At 45.6% G+C, this 25,240-nt stretch overlaps 2 protein-coding genes across 4 annotated transcripts; both read left to right on the top strand.

Moving 5' to 3' along the window:
- The first annotated feature begins 1,243 nt into the window (after positions 1-1,243).
- Positions 1,244-6,749, top strand: LOC109746773 (E3 ubiquitin-protein ligase RSL1). 2 transcript variants are annotated; one of them, XM_073505021.1, is made up of 4 exons: positions 1,244-1,560; positions 1,669-2,016; positions 5,406-6,133; positions 6,243-6,749. In XM_073505021.1, the coding sequence occupies exons 1-4, from the start codon at positions 1,315-1,317 to the stop codon at positions 6,358-6,360; spliced, it is 1,440 nt and encodes a 479-aa protein (XP_073361122.1). In that variant the 5' UTR covers positions 1,244-1,314; the 3' UTR covers positions 6,361-6,749. The 2 variants fall into 2 exon arrangements, with proteins under 2 accessions (XP_073361122.1, XP_020161471.1); XM_020305882.4 differs by having other exon boundaries at positions 1,270-2,016.
- A 1,621-nt stretch (positions 6,750-8,370) lies between these two features.
- Positions 8,371-15,065, top strand: LOC109746764 (alternative NAD(P)H-ubiquinone oxidoreductase C1, chloroplastic/mitochondrial). 2 transcript variants are annotated; one of them, XM_040395293.3, is made up of 12 exons: positions 8,371-8,685; positions 8,920-9,083; positions 9,690-9,785; positions 9,987-10,053; positions 10,159-10,339; positions 10,933-11,026; positions 11,313-11,528; positions 12,124-12,513; positions 12,597-12,673; positions 12,806-12,909; positions 13,005-13,117; positions 13,894-15,065. In XM_040395293.3, exons 1-12 carry the CDS (start codon positions 8,598-8,600, stop codon positions 14,914-14,916), a joined length of 2,613 nt encoding a protein of 870 aa, XP_040251227.3. In that variant the 5' UTR covers positions 8,371-8,597; the 3' UTR covers positions 14,917-15,065. The 2 variants fall into 2 exon arrangements, with proteins under 2 accessions (XP_040251227.3, XP_073361121.1); XM_073505020.1 differs by having other exon boundaries at positions 8,372-8,685; positions 10,929-11,026.
- The last annotated feature ends 10,175 nt before the right edge of the window (positions 15,066-25,240 follow it).

Raw genomic sequence — 25,240 nt, 5'->3', positions numbered from 1 at the left:
GAAAGAAACACCACCAGGGTTGCCCATAGACTGTCATCGTGACACTTCTCCACAGGCTAGTGACTTTGATTTCATTGCGTCCAACCAATACACACAAGAACCCTATCGGAGATGCCAAACAGTTTGCCACAGGCGTCAGTCACAAGGCATCCAGCCAAAGCCCCCACCGTTGGGCCGCATTCTTCGATTCGCCGCATTGTCATCTTCTGGTTGTTCCCATCTTGCATCACCCAACGACGACACAATCCAGCCATTACAACTCGATATTCATCTCATTTTTGTCTTTCTATAGGTGGCGACATCGCGACCGACCTCGATCTCTCCAGCTCTGGCTCGATTTGTGACTCCCCTCCAAGGTCATCCGTGTTGCCTCCGGCTCCATTTCAGTCGGTCGCCGTTGTCTCAGCCGTGGTGGGCTGGACCCAGTAACGCTCAGGGTACTAGATGCTTCCGTATTTGCGCTTCGCAAATATTTCCTCCACTAGGGTTTATTAGTCCCTCTCGTATTTTGTGTTAAATTTTGATCATAAATTTGACTGGCAAAATAAAAGATATATGCCACATAATTTTTTTTTGCAAGAAAAACTTTTAATCTATTCATTTTCAATCATGACTGTACAACACCAGAAATAATAAAAATTACATCCAAATTCATAGACCACCTAACGATGACTACAAGAATGATACCATTGAAAACTTCTTTCGAATACAAATCAAACAACATAATTTTATGACATATAACTTACCTTTTCCTAATCAAATCTATGATGAAATTTTGATCCAAAATACGAGGCGACCACTAAATCAAAACCAAGTAGGATTTTTTTATGCGTATTGGATTTCCCTTTTTCTTTTTGAGAAATCCTTATGCGTATTGGTGACTTATTTGGACCATAAGGTTGGTTAGAGGGACAATGATATCCCAGCCCATCAGGGTTCAAGTCCTGTGCTCGCATTATTTCTGAATTTATTTCAGAATTTCCGGTGATGCGCTTTCGGTGGAAGGAGACGTTCTCGTCGACGACGAGGCACCTACGGTGACTTCGTAAATCTCAAAATGATATGCCGACTCAGTCTCTGGGAGATGCTCATAGGGATAGGGTGTGCGTGTGTGCATTTATAGGGGTGAGTGTATGCGCGTATGTATGAGCGCTTGCCCCGTGTTTAAAAAAAATGAAAGCCCGACGAGATGGGCCAAAATGCGCCCATAAACGAACAAAAGATCCCATTCCATCCCGACATTTGGCATCACACTCAAAACCCTCGTCTTTGTGGGCTGTGGGCTGTGGCACCGCCCGACCGCCGGCTCCGATCATGGCCGGCGACGGCGACCTCGCCTCCCGATGCCTCCGCCAGCAAGTCGCCCTCGCCTCCGACCACGACTTCGCGTTCCAACTCCAGCTCAACGAGGCCATCCAAGCTTCCCTCCGCGTCCCAACTCCCAATCGGCCCTCTTCCAGCGGCGGCGGCGGCGCCGCCGCCGCCACCGCATTCTGCTCTTGCCGCTCATGTCAACCCGTCTCTGCGCTCTGGTCCTCCGAACTCGCACTCGCCGAACTCGCGCGCCAAGAGAAGAACCGCCGCGACGCCCAGGCCTTCCGCGTCGCCCACGCCCAGGCAAACACCTCCGCCCGCGTGGCCTCCCGCGGTTCCCTCTTGGCGCGCGAGCTCGCCGACACTCCAGACCGCCGACGGGCGCATGGTGGGGACCGCCTCGAGCGGCCTCTGGACCCAAGCCGCTCCCCTTCCTCCCGCATCTTCTACAAGGGCTTGTCGAACAAGGAGGGCGCCGGCGGGTGGTGGGTCGTCCCGGCCCCCCGCGTCGCGGTGCTCGCTGTGGTCGTGTACGATCCCCAGGGGAAGGTGGTGCGCACCATACAGAAGCGCGTGGAAAGGTTTGTGGGCGGACGCATGGAGCTCGAGGTGCTGGCGCTCAAGGAAGGCATCCAGGCTGCGCTCGAGCTGGGGATACGATGGGTTAACATCGTCTCCGACTTCAAGGCGCTGCACAAATATGTATGCCATGCTAAAATCTCCAAATCTGCATCTGTCATCTATCTTAATACAGTTTCTGCGTGGTATCAATTGCGATCTCTTATTAGAAATATCATCAGAAGGAGATGGGGAATATATGATCTGTTGATATGGGGATTTGGGATTTTATTTACAATTGTTCATGAAATGCTGGACTGCTAGAGTTAATCACGAAGTGATGATTAAATCATCACATAGTCCGATCTCTAGCTAAATTTAGGCAAAACATAAATTTGTAGCACTATTTCAATGCTCATTATAATTAATTGTACAACATTCAGTTCCACTATCTGCTATTCTTGCTTATCGCACTGCAAGAAAAACAGAAGTTTAACCCATCATTTTTGTGTGAAATGTCAATAGTTCAGGAGAGATACTTGATGTACATGTAAGCTAGCAAGATGGCCCTCGCATTTAAGCAGTTAGATTCATTGTGCATTACCATATTTAGTGTTCCCCTTTTTTCAAAGCTGTTGGGTTGCCTAGTTCTCCTTAATTGCTAGTCGACTTTACTGATGATTATACTATATTTTTATATGTTTGCGCGACTTTGCATAGACGTTGAAAATTCTAGAAAGATTGTAGCTGGAATTCATCTTGAGCAAAGATCATTAAAGTTTGGGTATGAAAATTTTCATTCTGTCCAACGCGCCGATCTTCTGTCAGTTTTAGCTATTAATTAAGAACTCTCCAAAAAGCAAAGGCGCCTGTTGTCAAATGTATCTCTGTTTTACTTGTATTATTCGTACGCTGCTCTTTGTCGATAGTTAATTAAGCACAAGGTCAAGACCATCTCGATATGTGCCATGCTGAGGACTGATGGCAAGCAAGTAAGTGCCATCCAGCATGCAAGGCGATATGGCGTCTTCTCTTCTGTAGCTTCGACTTATCTGTTGCTCCATGAGGCATGACTGCATGAGTGCCAATACTTCCGCCAGTAATTGAAGCAAGAATTCCATGGTTATTTACCATCCACCTTATCAATCAATGCGATGCAGCTTCACCGTTTTGGGTAGCATGATATTATGCCCTGAGAACCTTCATTATACTTTCTCATACCTTGCCATTGTCGGTTCCGAAAGAAACACTCTCTCTACCTCAAATTTTCTCTTGAATACTCTAGTCACACCCAGTGTCAAACCTATCACCTCCCCCTTGTCAACAGGTCGCTCCATCAACAAAGAAACCAACCTCGTAGACTTACGGAAAGTTTATGTAGAGTGTAAATCTCTTTGATTATTGTTGCATCAACTCCTCTGCATGCATAATCTCAATTAGTTGTTTTTGGAGAAATTGAGTTTGTTGTACACGTTGAGAATTTGTGCTGATATTTTAATATCTAGCATTATCCAGGACATTTATAATTGAAGCACACATTACATTATGTCATGTAATAAATATGTGTTGTCATAAACCCACTGAGAATTGAACATGGTTTAGTTAATGAAGATTCATCGTTCTGTCATACGTACTTGGCTCAAGTCCTAGGACTGGTTTGTGTGTGTGTATTTCGTCAATGCTAATGCTCCAATATAGATTTCCATAAACATAGAATGAGATCAGCATCACTTGTGGTTATTATGTTTCTCCTTACTGTGTTACACAATTGACTTATAGGACTTCTGTGAAATACCTATAGAATGTATGAACCCATGGGAATATTTAAGGAATTATAAAATGAAGTTAATTAATGCAAAAGTACTTTGGTGCTCCATAGAACAGTTTCTCTTGTTTGCGATCATATGGGACTGCACTGTTGTTCCTATCCCATTCATGTACATTGTCTGTTTCTATCCAAAGAGGCCCCAAAATCGCACCTATGTTTAGAAATGCTCTTACATTTCACATCAGACTGCAAGCAAGTGATGTTACAGGGCGAGATCAGTGTGCAGCATCCACTGTGTAAGCTTGACTAAAGTGCTAGCTATCTGATATCCAAGCTGGGTATAAGCCACCTTTTCAATACGCGTGAGATTTGGTTATGGACTGATATCTCGATTATATAGCATATTAATGCGAGAATTTTAGTCTCATGACATTCATGATTTTGAGATCCAACCTTTGATCAGATTGTACATCACATCCACTAAGGGTAGAGCCCTAGAACTGTTTAGTGAATGCCAAATCTCCTCGACGATATAAGTATCTTTGCTTTAGCTTGAATCTTCAACCTTTAGTTTGAACTTTGGATCCATTTCTTATGTCCTGTGAGCATGTTTTATAAATAATATCCAATTCTGTAGCGCTAGATCGAACCTTGAGCCTTAAACACTCTTTCTCTTTATTTTTCTTTTCTAAAAGCACCATTAGCATTCATTCAAATTCATCTCTTGTTTCTGTAATACATGCCTTTAAAGAAAAAAATATGTTATTACTACAGGCGATAGAAGTGCTATGCATGTTAGCCAGCGGAAATCTTGCATAGTTTGAGTTTGTAATCCACCCGAAACTAATAATTTAGCCAAGAACAATCTGAATTTGGATAGGATATTTGAGCAGATCAGATAGTGCTAGGGGCTTTTGTGTTTGCTTTAGACTCCAAACTAAGTATGCCAGTCATAAGAATTATGGACTCCCATTGATATTTGAAAAATCTCAAACAAGATTTATATCCGCTTCAATATGCTTAATGTAGTTTGATCAATCTCAATTGTTATTTTTTATTTTATTTTTGCGATTGTCAATCGTTATAATCGTGACCTACCTGTAGATCTTTTCCATCAATGTAGGAGTTTTCAGCCTTTTATATCAAACAATGTAGCTATGTCTAGGTTATTCTAGCTGTAATTTTACCATCTCACGCTGATTGCATATTCTGCGATCAGGATGGTTAAAGTTGCCAATCACTTGAGGCTAGTAGACACTTGTTCTCTTCCTGCTTTGATTATATTGCTTCTCCTTTTCAGCATGCATGTTTTTTTTTTCCTTTCATTTCTACATGCATCCTCTAGATGTGGGTTTCATCCACCAATTCCCTGCCAAGAAATCCTTGGAATTAGGTATCTACCAAACTACAGGAGGAGCTTTAATACAATATGCCAGCTATATAAAGACTTGTGTCTGCTTTGCATGGACCATTTTCCCTTCATCTTTTCATCTCTGTGTGTCGTCCGTTTTATAGGACAACTACAATGCTCTTTTTATTTCCCGTGGTCAGGTTTGCTCAACACTAACTCATGTTGGTTCATACGAGGTGTCTGATTCCATTGTTATAGAGCATATTCTCAGCTGCTCCTTTTCTATTGCTGGTGCCGAATTGATCTGAAACAAAAAAATTCCATTGTGTTAATATATAATAGATAGATTTAATGGTCAAGTAATTGAATTCTTTAACACTGTACTAATCTTATTACGATGCCATATGTTTGCAGATGCTTGGAACTTGGCGTCCCACAAAGAACAAGAGTGAACATATGGTAAATGAGGCTCTCTCACTAATGAGGAAATTCAATCATTGTGAATTCTCACTTATTCCACGCGGCCAAGTTGGTTATGCAACAAAACTAGCAACAGATTTGGTAGGCACCAACAAGAAAGAGGCCTGCAAGAGAGAGACCTGCACCATCTGCTTGGAAGACACTGATGTTTCTAAGATTCACGCAGTTGAAGGCTGTGCGCATCGGTTTTGCTTGTCCTGCATGAAAGAGCATGTGAGAGTTAAGCTGCGCGATGGAACGCTCCCAGCTTGTCCACAAGATGGCTGCACTACCAAGCTAACCGTGGAGGGTTCAAAGATATTCCTGTCACCACAACTGTTAGAGACCATGGCGCAACGTATCAGGGAAGCACAAATCCCTCATACTCAGAAGGTTTACTGCCCGAATTCCAGGTGCTCAGCCTTAATGTCCTTGAGTGAAGCGATACACCCACTGCAAGAACCTGATGCTGGAGCCGAGACGTTGGGGAAGTGCGTGAAATGCGGGCGCTTGTTCTGCGTCAAATGTAAGGTCCCATGGCATTACGGGATAAGTTGCGTTGACTACAAGAGAAGGTACCCTCATGCTCTACAGAACCTTGCGCAGCGGCGGTCGTGGCGCCAGTGCGTCAAATGCAAGCACCTGATCGAGCTCGCTGAGGGTTGCTACCATATCACCTGCGTGTAAGTATTTGCCTCTGGTTGTTCAGTGGTTTTTTCATGTCAGGCTGTTCCTTAGTCTCTGGGATGTCCTTTGCGCGCTAATGCTCATCCTGTTTTTTGCTTCTGGCAGGTGCGGCTATGAGTTCTGCTACACCTGTGGGAAAGAATGGAAGGACAAGAAGGCAACCTGCTCCTGCCTTCTGTGGGATGAACGCAATATAATTCATGACCGAGGAGGACGACGATGATCACACTGCTGAAGTGCTGCTGATGACTACGAGGACGATGATCTTTACTCTGTCAGTGAAGGCCTTGTGAGTTGTGACTATATAACCTGAACTACGGTCGGTGTGATGAGAGGTTCATTGCCATGGCCGTTTCTGTCATTAGAATCACTTGTCTTTCATCCAGCGTTTCAGAACCAACTTGTTTTGCCGCTATATGTGGGTAGTCAGCTACACGAGATAAACAGGATGTCCTACCGTACCGTTTTCGCATCTGACTGGCCGATAGTCTGTGGCTAGTAGCTTACCTCGCTGTCTTTATGTTTTTTTCCCCTGCGGGATCTGTTTTAGTTTCTTGACGTTTGATGTATGGACTTTTGGTAAAATGCTTTGATGGTTTCTTTAATGGCAAATCGAGTGGTAGCCCGTTGTTTCAATTTTCAAAAAACTGACTGGCCAATGTTTTTAGTGGCAGTCATGCATGTACATTGTTTCGTGGCATGCGCGTATGGATTTCCGGCAATATATATTTTCATTCTAGGTGTACATAAATAGACAACGAGGATTTAGTAGCAGGCTTTACAACACTTGATTTTCATTAAACTTTTATCTAGCTTCTTTTTTCATATTTTCATTCCCAAATTTAAAATCTCATAATAAAATATTAGGGGTGTGCACCATATGATGCAGATGTCGCAGAAGTTTCTTTTCTATATTGAAAAAGATTTAATACTTCCCCTAAAAAAACCAGATTCAATACGTTGTCATTTTCTGTATGCTCAATACTACTCCCTTTGTCCCAAAATAAGTGTCTAAACTTTGTACTAACTTTAGTATAAAGTTGTATTAAACTTGAGGCACTTATTTTGGGACAGAGGGAGTACATTAGTAGCACCGAGCCAATTGAGTTCTTGGATGACTATGCAAAGGATTTAAATCATTAATTAGCTTAGTGCTGGAAGTTTCATATATTTCTTTCACAGACATGATGAAAAACAACAAATTACTCAGGGTTTGGGTTGAGAGTCGTGATTGGCCAAAACAACGAATTGTTGAGGCCAGATGATGTCTCGAATATATATTTTGTGTCAACAGAAAGACCTACCTATAAGTGAATTTTACGCATCCACAAACATATTTTGTATTGAATAAATAAAGAAAGTGCTGCCGATTTTTTTGAACAAACTTATTTTTTAGAATTGATTTTTTTGAACAAACTAAAACAAACACATCATAAAAAAAAATACTACTCCCTCCGATCCATATTAGAGCAGCAGAGCCTTTTTTCAAGATTAAGCAGAAGAAAGAGGGGAGCTCCTAATCGGCGCTTTCAGCGCCGGTTAGGTGAACGGGCGCCTGCACCGCTCGTAGTTGGGCTGGTTGTGCAGTCGGCCCATAATCCTTCGTTCGACACCGAAAAAAAACACGCTTTCGTTAAGTGAGAGAACCGTGAGTCGAACTCATCTCACTAGGATCCGCAGCTAGATGAAATAACCACTAGACTGAGTTCCCTTTGACGACCAACGACAGAAAAGAACACTAGTTAACCCTCTGCTAGTACAGTATTATATACCTTATATAAATTATATGAAAAGAAATTCAAGAAACTTTTTAAAACCACGAATAAAAAAATAAAAGATTCGTACAAATTGAAAAAAGTTCATAAATTTGAGAAAACCTCACAAATTTTAAAAAAATTCATGAAATTCGAAATAAGTTCATCAACTATGAAAAGAGTTTGTCGAATTTGAAAAAAGTTCATCCAATTTGAAAACAGTTCATCGTAATTGAATAAATTTCACCGAATTTGAGAAAAAGTTCGTGCAATTTTAGAAAAATTCATTGGATTTGAAAACAAAAATCATAGGATTTGAAAAATAGGTTTGCAGAAAACAGCTATAACCGGCGCCTGCAGCGCCAAAGAAAGAGACGTTTAGTAGACCCATTTGTATTGAAATCTCGCGACCTACAAATAAGGCCCATCTTGCGCAATATGGGCCAACTCCGTTTCGTATTCAAGCCTGATCTCATCGTCAGTGAGTGAGTGGCTGGGTGTGCGTGCACGGAGCCAGCGGGCTCGGGGGCTCCGCGACGACGCGGCCGGCGGAGGAGCCGCAGCGCTGCGTTGCGTGGCTATTGCCGGCTCCGTGTCTCTCCGGAGACAACTCCTTTTCTGCCTCTTCTGTGCTTCTCCCTCACCCCTCTCTATCGCTGGGAGCTGGGGCTACAGCACGCGGGACCCGTCTCCCCCCTCGCCGCCGATGAGCTGCCGCGCGGCTCCATGGGGCCGCCCGTCGGCCCCCCGGAGCCGGCCCTTTCCCGCCTCGGCGCGCCTCCGCGGCCCGTTCGGTGAGGCCACAAGCTCCCCCGGCTCTCTTCTAGCGGTAGCGGCCACGGTTCTCTAATTTAAGCTCGTGTGGAGTAGTATGTCATGCTCGAGCAGGGTTTGCGCCGAGTTCGTGTGCTCGTGTGCGCGTTCCGGTTTTTGAGGAATGGGGTGATTTGATTTGAAAAGCGGTGGGTGGATTCGTTAGGTGACATTTTTTTCTCAGGTTAACTGACTGCTCACCTGGATCCTGACAGGGGGTTTGAATGCGTGGAAGAATCCAATCCTCAAAAACTCGTTTGGGCTGCCGTCTGGACTGTTCAGATGCATGGCTTCAAGTGGCTCTGGGGATGGCGGCTTTTCTCGTCCTCAATCAATTGATGAAGCGCCGATGCCGCTGTACTCTTGGCCAGACAAGAAGGTAGACTGGATTTTGATTACCCACATCCTTACATCCATTGTTATATGATTTTCCCCCCTGTTTTATTAGCACACTGGTAATACTATCAATGTGTATCTTACGGATCAAGTCCTCTACAGCTCTACTCCCTCTCTCTCTCCCTTTCCCCCTTTTCGAAAAAAAAACAGCTCTACTCCCTGACAGGGCATTGTTTAGCTGTTTTAGCATTGATGACTTGTTTATGTAGAGTTTGCAGTTTTGTGCTAACTTAGTCCCAGTGAACACACTTTGGTTTCGTACACTTCATTCAGATATACCCAAATAGATCTTATTTTAATACAACACTTGAGTAACTTAGTATTGTTTTGATATATGACAACTCTAGAGTTTAACTGCTTGCTAGGGAGAATATTCATTTGCAGGGATTTTTGTTTTTTGAGGAATTGTGTGTCCTTATGTTTTTTTTAGATCAGGGTGTTCTTACATTTTGCTTCGGAGTTCATGTCCTTCCATGCATTTTGTCTGTATGTAGGGCAACTTGTGAGTATTATTGTTCAGCAGAAAGTTTGGTATGCTTCTGCTATATGCCTTATGTTCCATTTACTGAGTATGTTCTCTTGTTTTCAGCGGCCACGGGTATGCATTTTGGGTGGTGGATTTGGTGGGCTGTATACTGCTCTGAGACTAGAATCTCTTGTATGGCCTGGTAATAACAAGCCTCAGGTAAAATGATGATGCTCTTGTGCTAGAAATTTATTGATTTGCCGGGTGCTGTCCCTTTTTACATCAAAGTAGCAGGGGTTGGTGGTATTTGTAGTTTGGCACCTTTTCTCGATCTGCATGTCCTGCAATGCACCCATGTGTGTTTGCTAAAGAAATGATGTAACATTTGACTAATTAAGAAGGGGGAAGCAAATGTTTCAGGTGATGCTAGTTGATCAATCTGACAGATTTGTATTCAAGCCCATGCTGTACGAGCTCTTATCAGGAGGTACTGCAATTTCAAGTGTAAAAATACTTTTGCTGGTAATATTATATATGGGGTCTTTTCACATTATTTCATGTTTTGACTGTTGGACTTTAATTTGGATGCCAGAGGTGGATGTCTGGGAAATAGCTCCGTATTTTACAGAGCTACTGAAGAACACTAGTGTTCAATTTGTGAAGGATAGTGTAAAGCTTCTTCGCCCTTCTGATCACTTAAGAAGAGAGCCTGGAGTATCATGCACTGGCGGAGTTGTTCATCTTGAAAGTGGCACCGTTGTTGAATATGATTGGTACGATGGTATTAAATGCCATGGAATTGCAATAGCTGTCATGTTTAGGCTTTTTGAAAAAAAAAACAAATTTAAGAATTATATTTATCTTCACAGTGTTTCTTCTTTATGAATTATTTTAAACATGGGGCTGATTGTTCTATGCTGCTAAAAGGTTTTGAAACTTCGAACACATTGTGTGTCTTACTGACATGTACATCTGGTCCCACCTTTTCAACCTCACAAGTGACAATGCAACTGCGCATACAAATTTCTTGGAATTGCCTCTTCGTACATAATACCTGATTGTCATTTGTCGCCCTTTCCTTACATCAGCCTGTTCCTGAATCCAATATGAATCAAAATTTCTCATGTAGCTCTACAGCCCACGATTCATCTTCTGTCAATACTCTGTATCAGGGAACTTTAGCAATAATGCAATATTAATCTGTATAATACAAGTACTTTCTTTAGATGTTATTGAAATATGTAACAAAAATAGTGATGTATTTTACTTCATATTTTATGCCGAGTTTTTTTTTTGTTGTTGGGATGTTCTATGCTAGGTTTAGAATAAGCTAACTGGTGATATATCTTTTGGAATGGGCAGCCAGGCTCGTTCTAGCTCTAGGGGCTGAAGCTAAGATTGACGTCGTTCCAGGATCTGCCGAATATGCACTTCCTTTCACAACTTTGGAACATGCTTTGGTAAGAATCAAGCGTTTGTTGAAATAACAGCTCTAGGGGCTGAAGCTAAGTTCAACTGTTTATCATCTACTGTTTGGGATTGCTAAGTTGATAGTGATACTAATCTAAAATACATCAGTGATGTCTGTAACTCTTGATGCATCCACGTTAATTATATGATTTTATTGGTTTTTAATGATATATCTCTTGTTGACATGTTCTGGCAATTGTTTATGTATAACAAGTTCATATTGTATGACTTATGGTGATCATCAAGAATCGTAATGTCGCCTTATTTTATCTGCAGAAAGTTGAAAGTGAATTGAAAATGTTAGAAAGGAGAAGGTTTGGTAAGAAGTCCCCACCTATTCAGGTGGCCATTGTGGGACTGGGTTACTCTGGTGTTGAGCTAGCTGCCACTATCTCTGAGAGATTAAAGAACACAGGGACTGTCAAAGCAATCAATTTTCAAACAACCATCTGTCCTAACGCACCACCAGGAAATCGTGAAGCTGCTCTGAAGGTGATTACCTAAGGATCTACACATTACAGACTGTTTTGATTAACTTCATCTGATCATCTCAGGAAATTATTACAGAAGATTAAAAAGCTTCTGTTCCCTACTTCGGTTTTTGGTGCCACTAGTAGTCCTAAGACTATAGTATGAAGTTAATAATAACATAAGATGCTGCATGTGCAATGTAAGACTTTGCGTCAGCCAAACTATGTTGTGGCTTCTTTCTTTCTTCTCCTCTCTGTTCCTTTTGAAAGACTGTTGCAGCTTTAATGCAACAGTGCTAACTTGATAAATATCAACCAGGCAACCACTTACTAATCTGTCATCGAACTGTTCATTTATGGACTATATAGAATTATTTAGGCAACAGTGCTAACTTGATAAATCCCAACCAGGCAACCACTTACTAATCTGTCACCAAACTGTTCATCTATGGACCATGTAGAATACAGCATAGAGAAGTGCAGGCTGTTTATTTATATCATTGTGCTGGTCCTTGATGCCTATTGTTTTCATGATTTCTTTGCTGAACTCCAAAATGAAAGTGAATCCTATCTTCCATGGTAGTAGCTAATTTTGGTTTGGTTGCATTTCCTACCAGGTTCTTGAGTCCCAAAATATCCAACTTTTCTTGGGATATTCGGTGAACTGCATCAGAGAGGTTTATGCATCTGAGGATTCAGGTAGCATGGTTGCAGATGCAAAAGTTGGGGGTGACGATAAGAAACTAGTTTTGGAACTTCAAGCTGCTCAAAGAGGCCTCCAGAGCCAGGTTCTGGAGGCCGATCTGGTACTATGGACAGTGGGTTCACAATCCCAGATTCTTCGGTTACAACCTCCTGATGCCCCATACGTGATTCCTTTGAATGGCCGGGGCCAAGTAGAGACAGAGGAAACCCTTCAAGTAAAGGGCCATCCTAGAACATTTGCAATTGGTGATTCAGCAGCTCTAAGAGACCCATCAGGAAAATTTCTCCCAGCCAACGCACAGGTAAGGCATCTACTGGATTGAATCTGTCATGACGCTGCATTGGCAGTTTAACGTTACTAGTGATGACTCTTTTTATCTCCCAGGTTGCTTTTCAGCAAGCAGATTTCGCTGGATGGAATCTCTGGGCGGCAATCAATGACCGGCCCCTTTTGCCGTTCAGGTTCGAAACTAGCAGCACCATTGTCTTGTTCATTTCGATACACCAAGCAAGCTGCCGATGTTTGATCATTTTCGTGGTAAAAGTTACTAAGTTGCATAACGAGCTGAGCCGAAACAACCTGTGCATTTCCAGGTTCCAAAATCTTGGTGAGATGATGACACTGGGTAGAAATGATGCTGCGATAACAGCAAATTTCATCGAGGGACTGACCTTGGAAGGGCCTGTAGGGCATGCTGGTATGGACTACGGACCTTTGCGGGCCTGTTTATTTCACCTTTTCTTAGCTTAATAACTTTTCATCTAAGTGATAAAATCTAACCTGATTGTGCAGCTAGGAAGCTCGTGTACTGCCTCAGGATGCCCACAGATGAGCACCGGGTGAAGGTTGGAGTCAGTTGGTTGGCAAAGGGTGCTGTTGATTCGCTTGCGTCTCTGCAGACTGCAGTAAGTAACATAATTGCGGGCTCCTGATGGTAAAGGGCACCTGCTAATTCATGAATTGGGCGAGCTGGATGATGTATTTGAGACGGGTTTTATGTACGAATTTTCAGTTTCGAGCATACGTTGCACCTAACTTTTGAACATTATGAAAATTTTGAATATAAGCACGCTGTTGCTAAATGTTTGACGTTTCTGTTGGCATATTGATTTATTTATTTTTGCGGGAAGGCATATTGATTTTATTTTTATTTTTGCGGGAAGGCATATTGATTTTCATAGGCTTAGCATTTCCTAAACTGAAGATGCCCAAGGGGAAATGGAAATACACACCTGGTTGCGCCTATACTCTCACTGTAATCCAAAATATGTGAAAAAACTCAACCGAGGTCAGTCCCGAGTTCTGGAGTTCAGCATAGTGCCTTCAAGAAAAAGTTGGCATCGCAAGCCTTAGTACGAACTCCCTTCGTTAGTGATCTAAACGCTCTTATATTAGTTTACAGAGGCAGTACAATAGGAGGTTGTGATCTTGGTTCTCACAATAATTACTTACCAAATTCCCGCAAAATTAATAAATAATTACTGCTTACTAAATATACCGGCTGAAAAAACCTCAATCACACGGAGGGGAGGAAAAATGAGGGAGGTGGCGTCGTGCAGCAATCACGCTCACATGTTTGGTTGGCGCATGGTTGCCGTGGTTGGTGAGAGTTGACTGCGCGTTTGTTACGCCGGATCGAGAAACTGCCACTACTAAAGTCCACCTCCGTTTGTTGTTGTAGGTGGCCAGCGCACTTTCCCCTCCCACCGCTCCCCCCACCACCGCCGCCGCCGACGCCGCCACCAACCGCTGCGCCATGGATCCCGACGCCGAGATCGCCTTCGACTTCCCGCCCTACCTCTGCCAGTACAAGAGCGGCCGCGTGCACCGCCCGGGCGGCGACGCCTTCGCCCCCGCCGGCACCGACCCGCTCACCGGCGTCGTCTCCAAGGACGTCCACTCCGGCCCCGCCCGCGCGCGCGTCTACCTCCCGCCCGACGCCGCCACCGCCGCCGCGGCCCCCGGCAGGCTCCCCGTCGTCGTCTACTTCCACGGCGGCGGCTTCGTGGTCGGCTCCCCGGCCCGCCCCTCCACCCACGCCTACCTCAACGACCTCGTCGCCCGCTCCGGCGCCGTCGGCGTGTCCGTCTACTACCGCCTCGCCCCCGAGCACCCGCTCCCCGCCGCCTACGACGACGGCTGGGCGGCCGTGCGCTGGGTCCTCACCGGCGCCGACCCGTGGCTGCTCGACCACGCCGACCTCTCCCGCGTCTTCCTCTCCGGCTGCAGCGCCGGCGCCAACATCGCGCACAACATGGCCGTCCGCGCCGCCGCGCTGCCCGAGGGCGCCGCCGTCCGGGGCCTCATGGCCGTGCACCCCTACTTCACCGGGAAGGAGCCCGTGGGCGCGGAGGCCGCGTTCGGCCCCGACGTGCGCGAGTTCATGGACCGCACCTGGCGCTTCGTGTTCCCGGGCTCCCTCGGCCTGGACGACCCCAACGTGAACCCGTTCGTGACCGACGAGGCGCGCGCCGCCGTGGCGAGGATCCCGTGCGAGCGCGTGCTGGTGTGCGTCGCCGAGGACGACGTCCTGCTCAAGGAGCGCGGCCTGTGGTACGCCCGCGAGCTCAGGGCCAGCGGCTACGCCGGCGAGATCGAGCTGTTCGAGTCCAAGGGCGTCGGCCACGCCTTCCAGTTCGACCAGCTGGGCTCCGGCGAGGGCGTCAGGCTGCAGGAGCGCCTGGTGGAATTCATCAAGAAATGAGCGCCTGGTGGATGGATTCGGCATGGAAATCGGTTTACGCGGAATAAAAGATTAACTCGGACGCTTCGATTTGATTTTTCGGATAATCTTTGAAAAGCTTGAGATGTAATGCGTGCGTGCAGAATTGAATGTTGATGATCATTGGCGGACCTAGAGGGTGTGCCGAGTGTGCCGTGGCACACCCAGCATTTTGCAGATTTCTTTCACTACATGTCATCTTCTGATTTTGTTGGTTTTACAGTACTAGAACTCAGTCACCTGAAGCTGTACACGTGCATTTAAACCTAGCAAACCATAGAAGTAGCTTGACTGAATTTTCTACTAGCAGCACTACGTGTGTGTCCAGCCAAGACTCCAGTATATACATGAGCCCCAATTCCATCGATCAACTCGCGTAGATTGCAAACAGAAAAAGAAAAAAGAACTCTTCTATCTACCACGTTATTTTTTGAGACAACTTCGATCTACCACGTCATATTCTCAACGCACGCTGACCCATAAATTTTCTCCTGCATCCGTTCACAGACAAAGAGGATTAGTAATATTATGTCCATTTTGTTGAGAACATGAGGTCAAAATAAAGAAGGCTGCAGCTGAAGGGCAAACCGAAGTTATTCTTGTGTATCTTTCATGTACGACTATTTGTATTGTAATTTCGCAAATTTGAAATTATTTTTCTGAAACATAATATTGCGAAACTTGATTGAGCTTTTTTTAATTGATTGAGCTATTTGTGTTATTCTTTTGCCATATATGATATGACACTTAGATTAGGCAGATTTTTTTAAAGTGTGCACACCCTTCATTTTTTCCTGGGTCCGCCACTGTTGATGATTCGTTGGTGATTATAATAGAGCATTTTCGATCTTGCTTGGTCGATTTGGACTGAGATGATTCTAAGGAGATGTGCAGATCTGGAGGCCCTTTACGAGCTTTGCAGATCTGGAGCCTCCTGTACGGGTTAACGGGTGTCATTCGCTGCACCCGGTCGAATCTCACGCTCCCCTATATTGCTCAAAAGCGGTCAAAGCCAAAGAGTTACCTCTCACGCTTGGCTGATCCAGTTTATGAGAAAAATCAGATCGAAAACCTAAACAAGCTAACCCGTTTACGAGAAAAACCGAGCCAAAAACCATGCGAATAGCAAGGCTAAAGGAAGAAGAGAGAAAAAAGAACACTCAAAACAAGGCACACCTAGCTAGCAGACACAGGACCAACGCTAGGGATGCAGGGCAGCGCCCGAACCCGACCCGCTTCCTATTCAAAGCTAAAAAAAGTCAGTTATAGAAAAATTAAACTACGTCGCATCAATTTGTACTAGTTGTGTACTAGCTGGCGGGATTTTGCGGGACGGCGTCCTGCACCCTAGCCAACGCCATGAAAGGCTAGTAGTTGTCAGAGAATTCCTTATTTGCCCGTTTGAAGTGTGCTTCTCTATTTGGCCTATTTCTTTTTATTTGATACTACACGTAAGTTTTCTAGTTGTGTTCCCTCCGTTGCACTTTCATCACCAACAGTTTTTTTTTTTTTTGAAACGGAGGCAAAACCTTTGCCTCATTGATTAATTATTAAGAAGAGAATTGCCCAGTTAATTATAGAAAACTAGGCTAAAACCGATACAAACACATCACACGTGGACTACTCAGAAAGCATGGGACGACTGCGGGATCGACCCAACAAACACATCCAACACGCTACAACAACAAGCCCCCGTACTCATACAACACAATGGAACCCTAGCAAGAAATGGAAATTTTGTTTTTGCCGCTCTAACTTTTGCCAACTGTCCTTACGCCACTTCAAAATTTGACATTTCACTTTTTTCACTCTAAAATTTGACATTTCACTTTTGCCACTCTTACCTTCACAATTGCCATTCCATGGCAAAAGGGAAAAAAAAATCTTTTCACTACTCTTAACTTTTGACAATGTATCATATTTGCCACTCTGAAAAATTTGCTTTTGCCACAGAATGGCAATTGTGATGTATTGTCAAAACTTAAGAGTGACAAAAGTGAAATGTTAAATTTTAGAGTGCATAAGAAAAATTGGCAAAAACTAGAGGGGTAAAGACAAACATTTCCCAGACGAGAACATCTCAACTGAAGACCGCGGACTTGCTTTATCACTAGTTTTTGCCACCTAACGAATTAGGTGTCGATGCACTTGCTTTATCCATGACGGGCACAACATCCAACACCTCTGTTCACACTTGACTAAGCTTCGGGTTGGTTGGAGCAGGAGCCACAGTCGTGGGCAGCGGCGAGTGCCCCAACAGCTCCCCAACCAGTGGTGAAATCGGTTCCTTGCACAACCCCCGAGGCTCATGCAGAATCTGCATCATCGAATCCAGGACCATGGGAGTGGCCTTGCCCATGGGGAAGCGGATCCTCTAACATCCTCAAGGCATGTCATGAAGCTACAGTGCAATGCGTGTGTAAAGCGAAAAAGAAATGTCAGGTTACTATAACAACTACTGTCCGGATTTACTGTAGCATGTATAAAAATAAATCATAAAATAATTTTATTGTACCATAATTTTGTTTGTATGTAATTTTTGTAAATGTATATAGTAAATTTGTAATTTACAAATTAATTATAATCATTTTAGACTTAACCATATGGATGTGAAGAAGGGATGTCACGATTACTATAGTTTATGTAACATCCCTTGAAGATGTTAGAGGATCCGGTTCCTGCCCATGGAGGCATCACGTGTGGTGGGCAGAGCGGGAAGTGCCAACAAACTGGCCCTGGGACGAGGCGAAAAGTGACCATAAAGCTATGCATTCGTCCCATCAGCAAAGCCAACATTATGATCCGTCATATGAAACGAAGCAGAGGGGGTTTGCTTCACATCTGGAGCAAGAGAGAGTCTGTCAAGAGCAACTTCTGCACGCTCCATAAATATCCCAAACGGGAGCAGCCAACCTTATATAGATTCGACGACATCACGTAGAGGTTGGATCGCCTCCTTCAACCGAGACGATGCTAAGAGCAACTCCAACGGGCCAACCCAAACGGACGGCAATTTCGTTCGCTTTTTGTTTGTTTGGGTCGGCTAGGCGGACATGGACGTTCGCTTCCGCGTTTGGGTCGGCGTATGCGCCCACCGCTCGCTTGATCCATTTTGACGGCACCGACGAAAAAAAAACTGTGCATGCATATTTGAAATGAAAACAACTTAATTACTAGCAAGATGCCCGTGCATTGCACGGAACATCAAGATGCATTTTTTTACAAAACACCTGTTGTGATTGACCCATGCGGGAGTAATCCCATGTGTAAAAACTAATGATATCTCGAGAAATAGGAGAGATAAGGTGAGGAGGAGTGGGGCGTGGTGGTGATTGATGGTCGGACTGAGCGGAGGCATGGGGATGGACGACGCCGATAGTGGCCACCATGCTAGATTGTTCCAGAGAAATTCCTTTTTTAATTGCTCAACAATGAGGTTGTGGGAGATAAGGATGAACGAGGGAAGGTCTTATCTGCAAATGTGGAGAGAGGTGCGGGTATCTTTTTGCAAAATTGCCATAGTTTGCTTTCTATCCGTCAGATATAGATCGGACGGTCTATATTGCAAGATGGCAGGCACACAATCATCACCAACTCAGTTTTTTATAAGAGTAGAGAAACATTAAAGCCGGCCAGGAAGGCTGGCGAGAGTCTACGCGTCCACATCAGCATTAAAAGAAATTAAAAACAACCTAACTACGAGGCGGCGCGATGCCCAGCGCGCCCTAGGCGTCGTCGTCCTCGGGGTCGGTGAGGTCGATGAGCGTCGGCACAGGCCCGGCCTAGGGGAACGCCGTGTTCCATGCGGCGGCGATGTAAACCGCGGGCAGCTGTTCCGGCGTGGGCAGTGCCGGCGCGGGGGGCCGTTCCGGCGCGGGGAGCTGTGCGGCCGCCTGTGCAGCCGCGGCCTGGCGCGCCTCCTCCTCAAGGTCGCGCTCGAGCATCTCCTCATACTCGCCGCGACGGCGCTCCTCGGCCAGCCGGCGCTGGCGCCACATCTCGAGGTACGCCTGCTCCTACGCCGGCGTCGCCCCCATCCAAACCGGTGGCGCGGACACCCACTCGCGCAGTACTTCCGTCCAGGAGTAGCGCTTGATGGGGGACGGCTCGGGCTCGGGCTCCGGCTGCGGCCTTGACGAGCCGTCGGGGAGGGGACGACGGGGCCACCGGCGGCACCACGCAATCGCCGGCCGCGGAGAGGGCAAGGGCCTGCGCCATGGCCGCCTCGTAGCGAGCTTCCTCTTCCTCCACCGCCTCCACCCTGCGCCGCTCGTCCTCCTCGCTCTCGCAGTAGACCGCCGCAAGGGCCGCCTGGTAGGCGTCCTCCGCCGCCTGGTCCTCCTCGCGGACGACCAGCGGGGGCAGTGGCACGATGCGGTCGACCTCCCGCACGCCGCGTCGCCTCGCCTCCTCGTGCTCGAAGACGAACCACATCTTCCAGTTCGGTGAGTCGGTGGCGTAGGTGGAGTCGCGGCGCTGCCCCGGCGTCAGCAGCGCACGCCGGCGCCGCACCTCCTCCGCGTGCGCCCTAGCCGATCGCGGCGCCGCCGACACTGGGATCCTCTCTGGATCCAGATGCCAGTCGTGCGGCAGGGTGACGTCGGGGTACGGCAGAGGCATGCGGTGCTGCCAGTGCACTCCGCCTGGTGCACTGGTACGCTCACGCGCACCCTCTGCCGGCGAGCCGGTGCCGGCGGAGGCGGTACGAACTCCGAGGGGAAAGGGACGGCGGGGGCCTCGCCCTTGGACTTGCTGCTGCTGCCGGCGCCGGAGAAGAGCCCCATTTGGCTAGGGTTTGCTAGGGTTTGCCGGCGACGGGGGAGCGAGTTTGCCTAGATGTGGACGGCGAGTTTGGATGAGGACGGCCCCGCCGCACGGTCGGCTTAAAAAAGGGCGACCGCCGTCGCTGACGCGTGGGCCCGTGATCATAAATTAAGCTGACCGTGTGGGCAGCGGGTAGTTGGGGGCCGCCATGTGGGGACGCGGCAGACAGTGAGAAGACGCGTGTGGCGTCCGTTCGGCGTCCGCGCCGACGCATTTAGAGCGCAAATTTGGGCTGCAAATGCGTCGGTGCGAACGCGAAGCGGACGTGATTTAGGTTTGGGTCGGCGCGTTGGGCCGCCACTTTTGTCCGTACCGACCCAAACAGACGTGGGCGGACAAAATGGGTCGTCCCATTAGAGTTGCTCTAAGCCCTTGTAATTCATAGCACAACAACTCGGCTTGCGCAGCAAAACTAGCATCCATGGTTGTAAAACTCGGGGCCACCGAGACATTTGGAGCAGAAACAATCATCGCCCATGCATCACACCGAATTCCCTTGGAATGGGCCTGGTGTGAAGCTCGAGCTTGACAATTCTGACTGACAAGGCTGTGTGGCGACGATGTGGTAGGATCACAAAAGGCTGAGTGGATGCCAAGCTTGGTGACACTCGCGCGCCCGATGACCATTCCCAACACAACTGGAGCACCTAAACGATCTCTGCAATCCAACAGTAATAAGTGTGGGGTGAAAAGACTATTTCCCCTAGTTTGTGACCATTTTTTCTTTTTGAGAAAATCCTGTGTGACACTAAATTAAAATGTAAATATTAGGACGTCCTCTATTCTTAAATAGATACAACCCATTATCTATTTTTTCGAAGAACACCACCACAAGAGTAGGGTGTTGCCTCCTTCGTTGAGGACCCGAACCTTTATAATTCCTTGTGCATACTCCCATTTGCATATTTTGGTACGCACGACGCTCCATCTTTCATACCCCAAGTATTGTCATGAATATATCCATGACAGTTGGCGCCTATCGTGGGGCATACCATCTATCAAGGCTATGGTGCAGATCGTGTCTTCTTCGACTTTCACTGGTGACATTTGTTTCGGCAGCCTCTAGTTCACCATGGACAACTCGGCGTGGCATCCGGATTGTTGACATCAAACACCTAACTGCTTTGAATAGCATGGGTTAAAGATTTTTAGTTATAAACAGATTTCTATAAGAAGCAACTAACCATACAAAATCGATGGTGAAACATATTTCTAGAAGCAACAACTAACCATAAAAAATTCCGTAGAAAAACAAATTTCTATAAGAAGCAACTAACCATAGAAAATTATATAAGCATACAACGCTAACCCTACAAAAATCAATTGTGAAACACTTGAGAGCTTAGCATGCCGGAGATCCAGTCCTAGAAGTTGTCACCCGCTGAGCTTCCTTGTTCAGTATGTCCTAGGTGGACTTGAGCCACCGCGTTACCGCGGATGGTCAGATGTGTCATCTCACCACGGATGGGTAGATGTAGGACAACGCCTCCACGGATTGGCAACGTGGCACCGCGCCGCCGCAGATGTGCAAATCTAACACCAAAGTACTAGGTCGATGGCAGTCACCAGCGAAGAAGCTAACAAGAGCCAATGTTTAGCGAGTTCAACGTTGCATTGGTGGTGCTACGGTTTGGCCATGGAATGTGGAAGGGGAAGGGGGAATCAAACGGAAAACAGAAGGGAAGACTGCGCCCCGATGTACTCACCAACCGTAGGCGGTTTCTAGAGCGAAACCGCCAGCACTGGTTAGAGAATTTAGGTGGTTTGGTCGAATAAACCAGATATGATATTTATTTCATGCGGTTTCGGAAATCCAACCGCCTACGGGGTGGTTATTACATGCGGCTTTATTTTGTTTGGTCACAACCGCTTTTGGAGGCCACTGCAAGTGCCCATTTATCTACTACTGCTAGTTGTCTCGGTAATGAGTCAGAGGTAAAGAGATGCATGCTGGATGGCGATCTCGGGTAGAGTATTGATACGTCTCCAACGTATCTATAATTTATAAAGTAATCATGCCATGTTTACAACAATTTTATATGGTTTTGGTATGATTTGAATGGAACTAACCCGGACTGACGTTGTTTTCAGTAGAACTACCGTGGTGTTGTTTTTTGTGCAGAAATAAAAGTTCTCCAAATGCAGTCAAACTTTTTGACGATTTTTTTGAGCAAAAGAGGCACTAGAAGCTTCGTGGGAGGACAAGAAGGTGAAGGAGGTGGCCACTAGGCACCAGGGCGCGCCTTGGTGGGTAATGGGCCCCTCGAGGCCCATCTTAGCGTGACATCGACGCCAAAGAATCCTATAAATACAGAAACCCCCAGAAATAACACTAGATAAGAAGTATCGCCGCCGCAAGCCTCTGTATCCACAAAAACTCAATCGGGAGCTCGTTCCGGCACCCTGCGGGAGGGGGAAATCATCACCGGAGGCCATCTTCATCATCCCAGTGGCCACCATGATGAGGAGGGAGTAATCCACCCTCGGGGCTGAGGGTTTGTACTAGTAGCTATGTGTTTCATCTCTCTCTCTCTCATGTTCTTGATTTGGCATGATCTTGATGTACTGCGAGCTTTGTTAATATAGTTGGATCATATGGTGTTTCTCCCTCTCTATTTTGTTGTGATGAATTGAGTTTTTACCTTTGAGGTTTCACTTTTATCAGATTGAATACTTTGTTGGATTTGAGAATACTTGATGTATGTCTTGCATATGAATACCCGTGGTGACAATGGGGTATTATATTGATCCACTTGATGTATGTTTTGGCACTCAACTCGCGGATTCCTGAGGTGACATTGGCGTGATCTATGCATAGGGGTTGATGCACATTTTCGTCCTACCTTCTCTAGTAGAAATCTTGGGGCACTCTTTGAAGTTCTTTGTGTTGGATTGAATATTATGAATCTGAAGTTATTTGATGCACATCGTATAATCAACTCACGGATACTTGTGGTGACATTGGAGTATCTAGGTGACATAAGAGTTGGTTGATGTGTATCATATAGTGTCATTTTAGTACGAATTCCAGGGTTGTTTGTGACACTTATAGGAATGGCTCAATAATCGATCGAAAAAGATAACTTTAAGGTGGTTTCGTACCCTACAAACAATTTCATGTTATGTTCTCCGCTAGATAAGAACTTTGGAGTGATTCTTCATCGCACGTTGAGGGATTGTTATATGATTCAACTATGTTAGCATTGTTGAGAGATTGCAGTAGTGAAAGTATGAGCCCTGGGCCTTATTTTCAAGCATAATACCGTTTGTGCTCACTTTTGTTACTTGCTACCTTGCTGTTTTTATTGTTCCTATTACAAAAATCAATATCTACTATCATTACTACACTTGTATCACCATCTCTTCGCCAAACTAGTGCACCTATATAATTTACCATTGTATTTGGTGTGTTGGGAACACAAGAGAGTCTTTGTTATTTGGTTGCAGGGTTGTTTGAGAGAGACCATCTTCGCCCTATGCCTCCCACTGGTTGATAAACCTTAGGTCATCCACTTGAGGGAAATTTGCTACTGTCTTACAAAACTCTGTGCTTGGAGGCCCAACACGAGTCTACAAGAACAAGTTGTGTAGTAGACATCAAGTATTTGTTGTCGACGAAGTTGGATAATGATATGTGGATACACGGACATGATGCCTATATGCAATCATGTCATATTAATCAATCATAAAAATTGCAATTTAATCGATACACAACTATAATTTGCTCACCACACCTATGCTATGTTTTCTTGGAGAGATGTCACTAGTGAAGTTATGGACCCGGTCCCTTTCTCATAATCAAAACCTCGATCACTTTTGCTACAGTTCTTGACAATCTGGTTTTTTACCTTTTGTTCTATAAATCAATTCCAAACGGATGATACACTTATCCTCGTAACTAGCAAAGCTAGTAAGATTGACAGCCTCACTACACAAGTTGAGGACCAAGAAGGAGTTTTTAATTGTGTGCATGTATTGATCATTGGCTCATAACTTGAGCACCCCATAGATTGATAACCTTGGTTCGTCATTGAGGGAAATGTTTCTTACTACAAACTCTTACTCTTTGGGGTCAATTCTGTAAGTGCATCTAGTGCCACCCCTTGTTGGTTTCGGAGTATTGACGACAAACTTGGTTGAGGGACTAATGTGTTTGTGAGAATTGCAGGATAACACAGGTAGTAGTCCCATATTGATTCGGTTTACCTACCAGAGATGACCCCTAAAAATGTGTGAAGACATTGAAGACAATGGTGGTATGTGAAGATATTCACATAGAAGATTATGACAGGAGAAGACATTCACGTGAAGACTATGGAGTACGAAGACATAGTTGTTTCGTAGTTTCCTTTTCTTCTTTGTTGAGTCATAGGAACCACCGTACTGATAAGCGGGGTCCAAGTGAACAAAGTCAGAGTGACTGATGTGATGCTCAACCAAATCCTATGTCTTCGAGCGAAGACAATGACAACAAATCTTATCCAGAGCTGGATGAGTCAGCTTTACTTGTAGCCCAAGTCAAGCTGCCGCATGTGTTTGAAATCTGACCGTTGGACACGTGTCAGTTCCTTAGTGACCCAGGGTCATTTCGGACAAATCAGGCCGGGTTGCCTCCTGGCTATAAATAGCCCACCCCCTACACCATAAACTGGTGGCTGCTCAGAGTTAGTGCATGGCTTTTGTCGTTTGAGAGCAACCCACCTCTGAAGCATTTGAGAGAGAGATCCTTGCGAGGACAAATCCCAAAACACCCAGAGCAAAGAGTGTTAGGCATCACTGAAGTATTTTTGTCCGTGTGATATGAAGACTTATTACACTTGAGGACTGTGAATCCTCCAGCCGGTTAGGCGTCACGTTCAGAGCATCCAAGAGCCATTGTGGATTGCCAGTGAACGAAGTCTGTGAAGGTTTGGAAGTCTACCTTGAAGACTTACCAGAGTGATTAGGCGAGGACTGTGTGTTCTTAGCTCAAGGGGAATAAGGTGAAGACGCAGTCTTCTGAGTTGAATCTCAGCCTCCCTAACCAGACGTACAGTTGTCATAGCAACTGGAACTGGTCTACCAAATCCTTGTCCTCTCCAAGCAACTGGTTCTATCCTTCCATCTCTTTACTTTACAGTTTGTCTTCGTGAAGTCATTGCCTGCTTACATGATCTGATTGCCTTCACTGTGTGAAGACAATTGTTGTTTGGCTTCATACTATCTTCCATCCTGATCCATACTACATAGCTGCTGATAGTCTTCGTACTTTCACTTCAATGCTTACCTGACTATGGCTTGTCTAGTGTAGTCTACCTTCCGCTGCATATCAATAGGTTCATTTCTACTGTTTGTCTTCAAAGCCCCTGTGTTTTGAAGACTTTCATAAAAATCGCCTATTCACCCCCTCTAGTCGATAACTAGCACTTTCAATTGGTATCAGAGCAAGGTGCTCCCTTGTTTGGTGTGATTCGGTTTAACCACCTGGAGTTTTAGCTATGTC

This window comes from Aegilops tauschii, chromosome 7 (assembly GCF_002575655.3).
Source record: "Aegilops tauschii subsp. strangulata cultivar AL8/78 chromosome 7, Aet v6.0, whole genome shotgun sequence".
Taxonomy (NCBI): domain Eukaryota; kingdom Viridiplantae; phylum Streptophyta; class Magnoliopsida; order Poales; family Poaceae; genus Aegilops; species Aegilops tauschii.
The sequence above is the reverse complement of the archived record's forward strand: the minus strand, read 5'-3'. Positions and strand labels throughout refer to the sequence as shown.